General features: G+C 42.1%; 1 protein-coding gene across 1 annotated transcript in view; it reads right to left on the minus strand.

Annotated features, from left to right (window-relative positions):
- The window catches only part of SNX7 (sorting nexin 7), an 88021-nt gene extending 73112 nt beyond the window's left edge, over positions 1–14909 (minus strand). The window contains exon 1 of the mRNA XM_084755765.1: positions 14704–14909. Coding sequence (XP_084611891.1) covers positions 14704–14865 — 162 coding nt within the window. The 5' untranslated portion in view covers positions 14866–14909. The remainder of the gene's footprint in view (positions 1–14703) is intronic.
- Positions 14910–15272: the final 363 nt, after the last annotated feature.

Genomic DNA, 15272 nt, shown 5'->3' on the forward strand with positions numbered 1-15272 from the left:
AACATTCTAATCTTGTTTGACATAATTTCCATTTCTAGGTGGTGTATACATCCTTGTGTGCATATATCACAATTCATTTACCCATTCCTCAGTTTCCTTTATCTTTTAATTTCCTAACAGTGCTGCCTTGGATGCGGTTGCATTTCCTTGGGCTTTTGTGCAACATTTTGAACAAAGACATTTTTGCATAATTTTACTTGACACAGTTTTCTCTCCTCAAGGGGGAAAAAAAAACCATGCTATATAATTACAAGATGCTTTGTCTCTACCCAAGCTCATGCAGACATTTAATTACCGGTGTAATGATATTGAAAGGCCATGAGATACTGACTTTTCTGAAGTTTAATTTCTCATATGCAGTCTTTTAGAAAGGTCATATATAACCTGGGATCACACAGTAGGAAGGCCATGAACATACCTACTCTTTTAAAAATGTTGTACTTATTGTGGGTTGGGGACGCACACTGCAACCATGGGTAGGGGTCAAGGAACAAGTTTTAGGGTTTGGTTCTCTCTATCTACAGTGGGTCCTGGGGATCAAACTCAGTCATCAGACTTGAATAGCAAAGGCTTTTATCCACTGAGCCTTCTTATTGATCTGCACACTGCTCTATCAGGAGATTCCTGTGGTTCTTACAGGGCTATGTAAGTTCTCTGGCAAGTAGCATGATCAAAGGGACTCGGTGCCTTGCCTCCTGCACTCTGCTGGCACATACCCACTTGGTCATCCAACTCCTTCAGGAACCGGAGCAGCAGGAGGCCCTCACGCAATGAGGCTTCCTGATTTGGAGATAGCCAGCTTCCACATCTATGATATTTTTTCTTTATAAATTGGTCAATCTCAAGAATTATATCATAGCAACACACACACACACACACACACACACACACACACACACACACATACACACACACACAAGATTCTGACATAGTACATGAAAAGGAAAAAAAAATCCAAGAATTCAAAAAGAGATAACCTCAGCTCAAGTTTAGCCCAGAGTTTGGCTTTTCTGACATTCATTTTTTCAGTTGCAAACTCTCAGAAAAAGTAATATTTTACCCTAAATCATGGAGGGGTAGTGAAGAGAAGATAATAAGTTAATAATATACGTGATGGGTGTGATATTTGTTGGAAAGTGTTATATGCATTATCTCTGTCAATTATAGACGAAACAGTAAATATTTGGGGATTCTTAGGCTGTCTGTTCTCTGTTAAAAGTTTTCAACTTGGCTGTTATAATAGGAAATTGGTTTCTGACAGCATATAAATGAATATGTGAGCCTGTGCTCTAATAAAGCTTTATTTATAAAAATAATGCTAACCATATCTACCCCTGTTTATATGATAGATATTGTATAGATAACTACCTAGTATGTATACTGTCTACATTTTAAATGCAATAGAATATTCTATTAGATTCATACTTATTTTATTTTTTGTAATAATGAGATTGGACCCACAGCATTATTTATGCTCTGCAATTTCTCAGTCACTTAGCTATATCCTCAGCAGAAAACTCATCTTACCAGTTAAAAAATGGTTCATTTAAGTATGACAAAGATATAGTCATGATTAATGGGGGGAAAGTCTGTTAGCTTTCTTGCAGTATTCTGATGGACTTTACAAGTACAAATTAGGATTTTTTTTTAATGGTTGTAATCTACATGTGTGCTCAGTAACAAATACTGTTCTATCATTTCAATGCTATTTACTCCAGGAATGCTAAGTCTGCACATGATAACAGACCTACTGAAACAGCCTTTTTAAAGCCAGTCTGGGGGATTGGAATCATACCGGAAGCATCAGCCAATTTTCCAATTGTGGATTCAGCGATGACTAACTGGAAACAGAATAAGCCAGGAAAAATACTCTAACCAGGAGAACTTCTAAAGAGGCTGGCGGTATGAATCCTACAGATACACAATGTTGCACACTCAGCTGGAGCATAGGGCTAAGAACTGTTTCTGGCATTGCCCTTGGGCTATTCTCTTAAGTCATCGGCAAAATTAATCTTATAATATAATAAGCTAAAAACCAGTCCCCTAAACAGAGATGTGGTCTTGGACATTTCCAGGAAAAGGGCCTAAATATCACACATTTATAAATCATTTAAGGAAAGACTTAATATACATTATACACATACTAGAAAAAACAGACAGTTCAAATAGGCACACTCAATGGTCTCATTTTGTAGTAATTCTAAATAAACTGGTGCATACTACACATAATGACCCACTCAAAAATGCAATTATGGATGAGGTATAGCATTTAGAAAAAAAAACCCATAAATTTTCGCTATCTTTCTCACTAATAATTGAGAAATATATGTTCTACTTATTCCAAATTAAAAGCACCCTACAAAGCCTCCTCTGACTACATGGGAAGTTTTGGTCTATTCTATCCTGAACTAATTAGTCATGTTGTATCCCCCACCTAGACTATCAGCATAGTACTACAGTATCCATTTAAAAAAAAATAGCTCGACATGATGGAGCACACCTTTAATCCCAGCACTTACAGAGGCAGAGGCAAGGATATTGCTGTGAGTTTGAGGACAGCATGGTCTACAAAATGAGTCCAGGATAAAAGCCAAAACTACACAGAGAAATTCTGTCTTGAAAAACCAAAATAAAAACAAAACAGGATAAGTACAGTATGAGATTAACAAGACGAAGGCAAAAAGAGGTAAATGCTGAAGGAACAGACAGGAGATGAGGAGATGGATGGACGGATGGATGGATGGATGGATGGGTGGATGGGTGGATGGGCGTGTGGGTGGATAAAGAGCTTTAACAAAGAAATAACCAACAAAACAGTTGAAAAGTACTGGACTAGACTTTCAGGCATTCTCATTGTCTTAGGGTTTTATTGCTATGAAGAGACACTATGAATAGTGCAGTGCTTATAAAGGGACACATTTAATTGGGGCTGGATTACAGTTTCAGAGGTTTATTCCATTGTCACCATGGCAGGAAGCATGGCAGCCTATAGGCAGACATGATGCTGGATCTTGATCTTAAGGCAGCCAGGAGGAGACTAGAATTGGTGGTGGTGGGGTAGGATTTTCAGCATAGGAGACCTCAAAGTCTGACAGAAACTTGCTTTGGGTAGCAGGATGTATCTGAACAGAAGATTCCAGAACCATTGTCCATTTCCATCAGCGGATGTGTTCTTTTCCCTCTGACAGAAGTACAGCATGCCCTAGTTATCAGTCACTTCCTTAGCACGGACTGAAAATGTAGAAGACTTATGGGGTGGACTCACCGCCTATCAGAGAATCACAGCTCACCCCAGGCAGAGTAGCAAGTGAGAAATAAAGGTTTATTGTGTAAGTCAACCACTGAGGCCTTGAGATTGTTGTACTGTGGCATACCCTAGTGAAAACAGAAGATGCTCAAGAAATGGAAACAGACATCTACATTTAACTATTTTGCCTTTGTATGAGAAAACAATTAGGATTCTTTGTTTCTTTCTCTTCTTCTTTTTCTTTTGAAGACTCATCTCCCAAGAATCTAACATGTTTTTGGTCATAAATAGTAAGATTTTCATTTTAATTGGCAACAGACTTATACTGTTCACATTTCCTTTTAAATAAGGAAGCTGTTTACCTTCTTAAAACACACACACACACACACACACACACACACACACACACACACACAATCTATGTGGCCAGGAATGATGGCACAGGCCTACAAGTCTAATAAAGAGGAGAAAGAGGGAAAAAAATTCTAAGGTCAAGGTCAAGTTGGGCTACATGAGACCTTGTCTCAAACAAAGGTAAATCTAACAAAAATTCAATAAATAATTTAAAATGGTGATTAAAAATACAATAAAAAATACATTTCAAAAATATTACAGAACAGTAGTCATGGGACCATATGTCTGTAATCTCAGTATTCAAGAAGTTGACACAGAAGGACTGAGAGTCTGAAGCCAGCCTGAGACAGATAAAGAGGGCTGACTCAGGCAAAGTAAAACAATACAAAGATGAGCCAAATAAAAGAAGTCAGATGTTAGATTCCATATCAGGTATGGTTCTACTCATAATAAATACACCTCTGAAGAAATGAAATAGTAGATTAGTTGGTAGATTTGGCTAGATGCTATAATAGATCTTACTGGGGACACAAAAAAATGTCCTGAAAGTGGTTTACATTTACTGTATCCCTCAATTAACTGACTTAAGAAACTATCCCCCTCAGAACAATGGGTGAATTTTAATGTATGTGAAATGTACCTCAGTAAAGTTGGCCTATAAGAGGAATGAGAGAACATCATATATTAGCATTTCTCAAAGTAAAAATTAAAAATAAGGGAGGTAGAGATGTGGCTCAGCAATTAAGAACACTCACTGCTCATCCTGAGGACTGAAGAATCAGTTCACAACACGGACTGTCACAATAATCCATAACTGCAGATCAATAAGATCTGATACCTTCTCTTCTTGTCCCCAAGGGCACCTCTACTCCCCCACATGCACTAATAATAATACTTAAAATTATAAATTGACTAAAATATTCTTAATTTTAAATACTACTCGTTAAATTTCCCTATCTCACTGTGTCTTGGTGGTTTTTATGTATCGGTCAGTAACTCTATTTACCTTTTCTTATCGACACTTTAGGTGATGCTGTGTCGCTCATCATTGTTGACACATACACTACCAGAGTTAATCAAATATTCTGTTCTTAACACCAACTTGTTTTCATGACATAATTTTTTCACCAACTAACAGAGAGGTATATATCTCAAGAGATTGTGTCAATGCTTAACATTGTTTGTGCGGCTTCTTCAGAAAGTACAGAATACAAATAAACAAACGCAAGTAGCAGGTACATTCTGAGCACTAGGGCATCTGAGGTTCCTCTCTATCGCTGTGGCTGTTTGGAAAACTGCAACAGGCTTTCACTTTAGAGATGTGCCTGGGGATACTCTATGTCCCTTAAGGATGAAAACATGAAACTGCAGAGAATGAGATAGTCTTTTTAGATGCTGAAGTCAAAACAATGTTGGTAGCAGCTTCCCAAAGTATTTGTAATAAAATTCTACATTGTTCCAGAGTAAACAGAAACAAACACTGGGTCGGCTGCCCCTTCCCTGTACAGCTGTTGTTCCTGGCCCCTTTGGAGGCCAAAGAGAGTTTTCACAGAGGTGGCCTTAGACCATCCTGCATATCAAATATTTACATTATAATTCATAACGAGCAAAATTACAGCTTTATATAAAGTAGCAACTAAAATTATTTTATGGTTGGTGGTCGGCACAATATGAGAAACTGTTTTAAAGGGTTGCAGCATTAGGAAGGCTGACAACCGCTGCCCTGGAGGTCTCTGTCCTTCTCTGCACTTGCTTTTCCAGCCTTCAGATTTGCTCTGCAAACTAGCCATCCCTGACCATTTTCCTCCTTCCCATCCAGAGCTGCCTTCCAGCCTTCTAGCCAAGCACTCTGAGTCAGGTGCTAGTGACTTACTCTTCCAAGAATGGAGAGTCCCTTGATGGTTCTCCTGTCATTTATACACCTTGCATTATGGAGGCGACTTTATCCAAAATCCAGACTTAACCCAGCTCTTTGCCATCTGGAAATAACATTACTCAGCACTGATTAAGCCTAATTCGTTTTCCTTCTTCTTAGTTTAGTATCTGGACTGGAAAAAAACAATACCATGCAAACTGACTTTCCTGGAATCGTTGGCGAATTATTGTTAATAATTGAGTCTACGAGTCTAAAAATGTCAAGATCCATATCGCTTACTAATACAAATGCATACTAAATACCAAACATTCTGTACTTAATTGTCATACTCTCCTACCTTCAACGATCTTAGATTATTGGAAACAGGCGAGCAATAAAAGTTTTATAGAGAAGGAAAAGTATGTGTTTCTAAGGCAGAATTTATTGGTATTAGATCATTCCCAACAGTGTCATGGAGAGCACAGAACAGAAAAGAATTAACTGTATGTATGGTAGGAGAGTAATTCTGAGAGGAGGTAATTCTAAGCTGCACCATAAACAGCAGGAAGAATTTTGTTTTCTTACTCCAACAATAATTACACAGAAGTAAAAAATACAGTCAGCTCACGAGGGGCAAGGGAACAGATGGAAATCACCATGAGAGAATCGTGTTCCAGAAGATGCTCAGCCATCCTTTCTGGAATGGGTTCTAAGAAGTTGCATTTTAAAACAGCTTCTAAGATGTACAACTGAGCCCCAGGACACTGAGTTAAAAGGGGGTGGAGAAGAGAAGAAAGCGAACGCACGTCCTGATTATCAAGAACCCTCACCAGAAAGCTGCCCACGCGTCCAGTGTGTGAGCACACTCCGGAAGAGAGGCAGAAGATGAGGGGAGTAAAAACCCCGAGGCTCTATCAATCACTCTCAGAGCGTACCACATAAGTAACTACTCAGAGAGGGGCAGTGAGAGGCCAAAGCAGAACTAATTCTAAAGGTAAGATAAAAACCTGGCTTGGGGCATGGCTCCGTGATTAAATGAGTAGACTTGCCCTTTAAGTGAGAGGACTGGAGTTCCAATGGCCAGAACCCAGATCAATGCAGGGTGGCCATGGAAGCCCAACTGTAATCCCAAAAGAAGTAGGGAAGTTCCAAAGCAAACTGGCTAGCAAGGGTAGCTGTATCAGTGAGCTCTGGGTTTGATTGAGAAAGCCTATCTTAAGGAATAAAGTAGAATAATAAAGGATCATTCCAAGCATCAACCTAGGACCTCCACATACACACACGTGTATGCTTTTACACACATACACACACACACACAACTAACTGAAAAGTGGGAAAGGAAAGATAGAACTGACAGAACTTTTTCTGAGATATGGGCAGATATGAGTAAGTAGTGCCCAAATGCAAGGTAAATACAGGTCATGGTGTCCTGGATTCCTCAGAAACCGTGACACACACAGCAGAAAATTAAATGGGAGAGAGAACAGATTGCTCTGAATGTCCTGGTTGCAGAGGCAATGATCATAGTAGCCACCTTGTGCTCCCGCCAATGTGCCTTCCCACCTTAAAGGCCTGTTTCCCCTCCTGAGCTGTAAGCCAAAATAAATCCTTCTTTGCTTAAAAAACAACAACAATAATAACAGGCTTGCAAAGAGCCATATTGAGAATTAGTGAATCGAAGGATCTTTCTTCCCATGGACATTAAATTGAAGAAACAGGCAGGTTCATCAACTTATGTTTTGTTTTTTTTCCAGTGCTCATCCAGTTAACTTAGTATATTAAAATTCCATTCTAACCCCTTCTTACTGGTGAGAAAGTTCAATTCAACAGTCACACCTTGATTTCCTCTGGGACCACTAATCACCCAGCTTTTACTAACATTTTAGTGACATTTTAGGCCTCAGACTGGCACTGTATAATCCTTCTCATTTCTGAAACTGCAGCAAGAAAACTTTACTGGCCATTCACACCACCTCCATCAGCAGAGGCCAGCTTTCCTTGCACTAGGCAGACTCCCTTTGTGAACCTTGGAAACTGCCTCCATCAGGCTCCACCCACAGGCTACCTGAGTGACCAGCCAGGCCCTGCCCCTGAGGAGTTCCAATGGCCAGGCCTCAACTCCCAGACTTACCTTAGGTTCCTAGCCCTCAGGCAGGAGAATGGCCATGCACTACAGAGAAACAAAACAAATAAACAAACAAACAAAAGAAAGGAACAAAAGCAAAATGAAACAAAATAAAATAAACATTAACCCCTGCACTTGTCCCATGATCAGACCACACGATCCCTCCAATCCCAGGCCACCCTGGAAAGCTCCACTCAACAAGATACCCTGCTTAAACCCTGTCTTCTGTTCAGTTCTCTTCCTGGTTTTTTTGCCCTCTTATAAAACTCTTATGTGAGGTTGTTGTGCAGTGTGATTTTGTGGTTTTCCTTGGCTCCAGACTGCCAGGATACCTTTTCCTTCAGAGCTGTAATGCTTGCATTGGGAAAACCACCCAATGTTCCTGCTCTGTGTTTGTGTCTGCTCACCTGCTCCCAACTACCCCCAACTGCCAGAGCAGAACTGTACACTTGCATTGGGGAAGCCTTTCTTGCCCCTGGAAACAAACACTTAAAAACCTCAACTTTAAACTGAAACTTCATTGATATTTGGCTCCACAGTCCTGCTGTGACCCTCATATTGTAACCACTTAACTCACCCAGCCCACACTAGTTCTTCATAAAGAGTAAAGAATAAGCCTAAGTGTTTCCTGAGCTTAAGTACCTTCCCTCTTCTGAAGACTTCCTTCACAGTCATGGTCACCCAAACACAACCTCAGTAAGTACTATGGCTCTTCTCCTTCAGAGTGCACAGGGGGTGAGGGGTAAGGGGGAGAGCAATGCTGTAACAAAACTATTGTAAACTCCAGTGTCACCAGAAGATGATGGTATTGGTTCAGAAATAAGCCTCAACAACTTCTCAGACTCTACCTAAATACATCTTTCCAGAGAATGCATATAGCATCCACATCTGGAGGTAAGACAGTAGTTCTTTGTCATTTCTGACACAGGTCTAGCGATGCCTCCCCAAGCCCTTGTTGAAGTAGGAGGGTGGAACCTCCTCAGAGGAGCCCACAGGCAGTTCAGGTAATAGCATAGTCAATACTCCTTGTGACCTTGAAAAAGCGATATTTGTTTAGATCCCGTGCTGTGGTATTTGAATGTATTGATCTTCCAGGCACCAAAATCCATATGAAATACTTACCTGTAAAGCAGTCCTATAAAAAGTTCTCAGCCAACTGAGTGTGAAGTTAATGTTTAATATTATAACGGATCGCAAATGCTATCTCAAACAAAGAACGCTGAGATCTCTTACTTTTCTTTCCTTCCTTCTCTTATGAAATAATCCACAAGAGCTCTTCGCATATAAGAGGGCTGTGACTGCACAGAGTGGGATTTCCAGTGGGCGGAATATAAATAGTTCTAGACCAGCTCTACAGTCATTTATTCTCCTCATCCCCCCCACTCCTTTCCTCTCTCCCTTGCTTTTACCCTCTGCTTTCATCTTTCTGAGACACAATACAGAAGCAGGCCTCAGGGAAAGAGGGGGCGGAGACATTCATTTAATCCTCATATTTACTGTTTGTCTTCATCTGAGTCATAGCCATTCAGTGTCCTTTCCCAGAGAAACAATTTTCTAATTTTCTAATCAGTGGAGCCAGGATTTCAAATACAGGCAATGGTCTCTGATCCTGACCACGAACACTGTGCCTTGGTTGTATCTTCACTTATAATGACTACTAGAACCTTCTTTATTAACTAATATTCAACCCAATTAAATGACATAGCCTGCTCCCAAAACTACTAATAAAACTTGTCAAGATGGGAACGTTGGTGACATTGCACAGACTTGGTAACTGTTATAGTTGCTACTGCTATGCAAGAAACCATCCCAAAGTGTATCAGTTGGGGTTTAGGAATATAGCCATCTTATTGGTAGAATACTTGCCTTGCATGCATAAGGCCATTAATTCAATATCCACCAACTCAAAATAAGTATGTAATATCCAAAATGTAACAGTCTGAAACACAGTTATCCAATATCTATATTTATTATATATAGAATAATATATTCTATGTTTTACTATGCTCTGGTCTGCTGGCTCAGGAATCCCAACAGCATGCAGCAGTGGTGGCTTGAGTTTTCCCCACTGGTGTTAAAGAAGAATAGATGACTGAAGCAACAGGGATGTCAGGTTCTGAAATCAATCAATACAGACATCTTCTCCCATATTATCCAGGGCTGCATGGCACCTGAGATTCTGCCTAGGCCACTGTCTGGAACACAGACCTCAGTGTAGTCTTACCAACTGGGGCCCTTTTGCTGTGCTTCCGACAGGATAACAGGTCTGAAGGAAGTGTGTGGATGGACTTTTCAGATAGTGCCCCACTGGGCAAAAAAGACCCTGTGGTTCCTTTTGTGAACTGGCCTTAGAAGTAGTGCAGTACCATTTCCATCATACCATATTGGTCAAGATGGTCATACCCTTCCCACCCAGAGATTGCAGGAAATACATAGATCCCATTGCTTGATAGAAGGGTGGTAGGCTGCATTCTAGATGAACATGTGAAATGAAAGATAGAAAGTGATAATCTTTATTTGAAGGCACTCGCTACCTTTTGGTGCTATGTATGGTCTAACCAAGTTATCCTTCATTTTCAGCCTCAGGCTCTATCTATCAATGTGCTCTGTACTAGAAGGTTTGCCCCCATGATAATCTCACCTTGGCAGCTTCCCTGGGGGTAAAACAAAAGCATGCTATCCAAGGAAGGTAACAGGGGACTCAGAGAGCATGCTCCGTGTTGTCTCCCTACCTGGCTATAACCCTGCTGGCAGTAGCTGTGTTTCTCTGTCAGGAAATTGGCCCTTTCTCCACAACTCTGGCCTTCAACAGCAGAGCAGAGTAATGCTAGAGCCTTTTTGTTCCTATCAGACTTTAAGTGCTTCACTGGACCTTGCTTGTTCCTTAATGCAGACCAAACATTCTACAAATCATTCCTGCACTAATATCTCAATTAAAGCATTAAAAATAAATTCTGGATTTTATCAGGATAAAGACTGATAGCTCATCTTACACAAAACAAAGATTGGGAAAACCAACCTGAAATTTACAGATTTCCAAATATAGATAGATATACATATAGATATATATCTCAAGTATCTTCTAATTATGTGAATACTTGATAGACTTGTTGGCTAGTTTAGTATGTCCCTTTGCCACTCTGTGGTTTTCATATTGTCTCAGTTTTGTTTTCTGGGTTCATATTTGTCAGTGTATGGTTACTGCGGTGGTGGAACCCTAAGATGGCTGGATCTACAGGGAGGTCTTTAGACTTAAAGGAGTACGTATGGGACTCAGACTTGCTTCATTGAAGAGGGTCTTTAATATAAAACAAGACTGGGGACTCTCCTGATTCCTCCAGCTTCCTTTCTGGGTATATGATAGTTCCCGTCTTCCCCTGTACTCCATCCATAGGATAGCATTCACAGGAGGCCCCCTCCACAGCTGAGCTGATAAACCAGTAAGTAAACTCCTTTTATTCATAAGTGACTTAGCCTTAGGTATTCCATAATAGTGATCAAAAGAGTGATTATCTTAGTAGTTATCTTTCAAAAATAACCTTTTCTTAAAGAATGTGATATTCCTTCAAACATTGCCAAAATAAACATGTCTTTTTTGCCCATATAATAATCTTATGCTTTCCATAGTCATAGAATACATATTGGTATTATTGATCAGCTCTGTATTCCCAAAGGTTATAAACAAAACACAAAATGGCCCATTCCGTGGCCTTGCTAGAGACTGAGCTAGGACTACTCCTGGGCCTTGTCTTTCAGAGCATCTTCATGGTCCACTTTTAAGGACTTATTTTATTTTTAATTCACATGAACATATGTGTGCCTGTGCATGTGCAGACATGGAGTGGCCATGGAGGCCAGATTACCCTGGAGTTACAGGTGGCTGTGATCTATCTCACATGAGTTCTGGGAACTGACCGGGTGCTGTTCACCACTGAGGCATCTCTCCAGCCCTGGTCTAGTATTTTTTTTTTAAAGTCATATTTACTAATTCTATTTGGAGGTATACATCCTAATCCTCAAAAATAACTAGATGTGATGGCATGTTGCAAGAATAAGGGCAATTTTATGTATATATATATATTATTTTCAAAGGATGGTAAAACTTTTCCCCTACAAGTAGAGCATGTAATCTGGCAGGGTGGCTCAACAGGTAAAGTCCTTGCTGCACTGCAGAAGAACTAGAGCTCTGATTCCTAGAACCAAAGTACAAGGCTGGGTGGGGCTGGTAGTGGCCTGCCTGTTAATTCCCACATGGGAGACAGAGAAAGGGATCCCCCTGAAGCAAGCTCACCATCCAGAGGAGATAAAGCACCAGCTTTGGGCTCACTGAGTGACCTTGCTTCAAAATACATGGTGGAGTGTGACCATGGAAAACAACTGAAGTCAACCTCAGGTCCACAAGCATACATGCACATGTAAACATGCACACACACACACACACACACACACACACATACCATGTCTATGTATGCAAAAGAGTAGAGAATTGGTTAATATTTTCCTTTCTTCTCTTTGTGGTCATGTTCTAAGGCAATTTTCAAATGATTGCTGTCATTTACATAAATTTTCTTTTCATCTTATTGTTTTACTGTCAAGTCAAGGAAGCTGAGGCTGAAAAATTAGTTATGTTCTCGCATCTCCTTTAGTTATTTGTTTAAGTCAATACCTGCTGCATTTCCAAAGGTTTTTTTTATTTTTTTTTATTTTTACACTTGGGATCAATGACTGCTCAGTGAAATTTTGAAAGCTCAAGCCCTCACTTTGTTTTTCTTTTCACTCCTCGTGATATATGTTACCACTTAGAGTTTGTTTGTCCTATCTTGGCATCTTCACTTCAAGACTATGATAGGAAGAAACAGATAGTGCATGTTTTTCCTAAGAATGCTTAGAGCATCTTACAGGAGATCATGTACGTGCCATCTGTATAGAATATATTCTGGAAGGAAAATGTTTCAGTAATTTGAAGTTCTTATTCTTGTGGTTGATTCTGGAAGGGACATGCGTTCTATACTCACCAGCAGTCTAAGGAGAAAGCACGACTATAAATGTGAATGTTGTGAGTCTTAAAGTACTAAGAGGCAGGGAGAGTTGGCTTCATATGTACTAGGCAGACCCAATCCCGGGCAAGGCTGGGTAATCGTAGCGATCCAAAGAGAGGCAGGCTGAAGAAGAATATTGTGTACAACTACGTCCTTCCTAATTGTGCTTGCCTAGTTGTGGCTAACGGTTGAAAGCTTTAGCTCCTTGAAAGCATGGGAGTAACTGGATGTTTTCCCAGCAGTCTACCCTTCTAGACTGTAACCAGTCATCACATCCCGACTTTTCAATTTCTAAGGGCATAGTTCCTAACTTTCTCTAGGCAGGGATCAGATGAAGTTATGCAGCAGCAAGGAGGGCAGGCGCAGGTGTACAAGTGTGAGATGTGGCAAGCCATCTTAGTGAAGAGGAGAGTATAGCTTCCAGTAATGTCCTTTAAAAGGAACCCTCAGCAAATGGCTGGATTCCTGGGGGGAGAGTTCCCTCGTTGGTACTGCTTTAGGCCACTTACTAGGAATATCCATTCAAATGGCTCATGCCTGCAGCCTGTCAGTTCCCTCTCACCTAGAACATCTATAACTCTGGCCATCCCCAACATTCCCATAGATCTAAGCAAACAAACAGCACTGCCATCTCAGAGGCATCTCTGACCACAGGGCCTCCCTGAGACAGATTCTCCAGGGATACCTGCCTAGGGGAAAGAGGCTGCCTGGAGAGTTTACAGCAATTCCAGCTGATCTTGATATACAACCTCCAATCTCAACACCGCACCCTTCATTGTGTAAGTTCCACACGGATCTAAACATCAAGTATGTGTGTAATGGCGGGAAAGAATGTTGGGGCACTGAATGGTTCAATAGGGAGAGGGGCTTGCTACCAAGCCGGATGACCTGGGTTCAATCCCCTAGAGCCCACATGGTGGAAGGAGAAGGCAGAATGCAGGCTATGCTCTGATGTCCACCTGTGCACAGTGGCATGTGCACATAGACACACAGACACACACACGTGCACAAACAAAAATTAATTAAAAATGTAAAGTAGTATTGAAACTAAACATGATACGATTCCAGTTTTATAATCTAAATAAATAGAAAAGCCTAGTAGACAGACCTGTAATACACTGTCTGTCTACCTGCCTACTTAGAAGGCAGCTGGGTGTAGCACTCCACTGGCCCTAAGGGGTGCTATATGCTGTTTCTGAGTTCTGGGCTGGAGTCCCAATGTGTGGGTTACTTGCTAACTTCTGTGTGGCAGTTTTAAGTAGGTACACTGTTTTAACATCTCAGGGTAACATGTAACTATTGAGGACTCAGTCATTTATACTATGTTGCCACTGGGCTCAGGGCTTCCACTAACCTCTCCGCAGAGAAATTGCTGTGCCACTGGACGGTGCCACAAGAAAGGTATCTTTTGTTTCCAACTATCAGAAAGCGCGTGTTTCAGGCCACAGGCACCAAGTCAATGCCCATAAATCCATTTCTGTCCAACTATTACAGTAGCTAGGGAGTGCCTTTGAGGCTAAGAATTCTAAGGCAAATGGGAAGGAAATATGCCCACAGCCGCTGGGGGTTGGACTAGAGTAACTGCCCAGCTTAAAGTCTTAGCTCTGCAGGTGGGAGAGGGACTTTCTCCTACTCTCTTGCTTTCCTGCTGAAAAGATTTCTACACCTAATGGTCACAGGTCTCCAGACTCCCTTAGGATGTGACTCAACTCTCCCATTCACACATAACAACAATAAACCAAAAATCACTTCCCTGCACTAAGTCACTAGCTCTCCTAGAAGTCAGGATTGTCAAGAAGCCTTGAGGGGAAGGAGCAGTTTCAAGCCACCCGCCCTGGTTAGGAATGTCCCTGTCAAGCTAGGAAGAATGGAAAGAGGAAGCAAGGGTAGGGAATCAGAACTTTTCAGACTCCCTAAACCTTGGCACTGCCACTAGTAAGGTCAAAGTGCTGAGGAGGGAGCGGCTGGTTCAGTCTGGGTTTACTGTCCCCAGCTCCGGATCTGTCGGGGAGTTGAGTCACCCTGGAACTTTCCCTGGTCAGACAGCCCCCGCCAAGGCCACTGCTATGTCCCCTGCCCTCACCTTACTGAACACCTCCAGGTCATCCTCCTCCTCGTCCAGATCCAACACATCGGCCTGCAGCAGGCTGCAGGAACCGCTGCCGCTCGGGATCGGGGCGCCGCCCCGCGGGCTCTCCCCGACTGCCAGCTCCGAGGAGCCCGAAGCCAGGCGTTCGCCATCCATCCCGGCAGTGCGCGCCCAGCCGGCCGCCTCAGCCAGCCCGGCTCCCCCGCGCGCGCCCATTGGCTCCCAAGGCGCCCTGCGCCTCCCCGGCCAGCCCAGCTCCTGCCCCTTCGGCCTTGCGCAGACGCGGAACTGCGGGAGACCGCGGCGGCTGGCCTGGGCGGGAGTGCAGCCCCGGCCTGAGAATCCCTCCAACCTGGCTCCAGGCTGCTGCCTGGCGTGATATCCCCGACTCTAGCAACCCTGCCAGGGTAGGCAACGGAGACCCTGAGGACAGGAGGTGGCGTTCTCGCGCCTACAAGGCAAAAGGCCACCAGGTTTGTGTGTGAGGTGGCAGGATCTGGATGTAGGACCAGCTGACCCAGCTTTATTTCTTGAACCTAAAAGTGCCTTTTTCCTGGGTTGAG

The sequence above is a fragment of the Acomys minous genome (genome assembly GCF_964271855.1).
Source record: "Acomys minous genome assembly, chromosome: 14".
Classification (NCBI taxonomy): Eukaryota; Metazoa; Chordata; class Mammalia; order Rodentia; family Muridae; genus Acomys; species Acomys minous.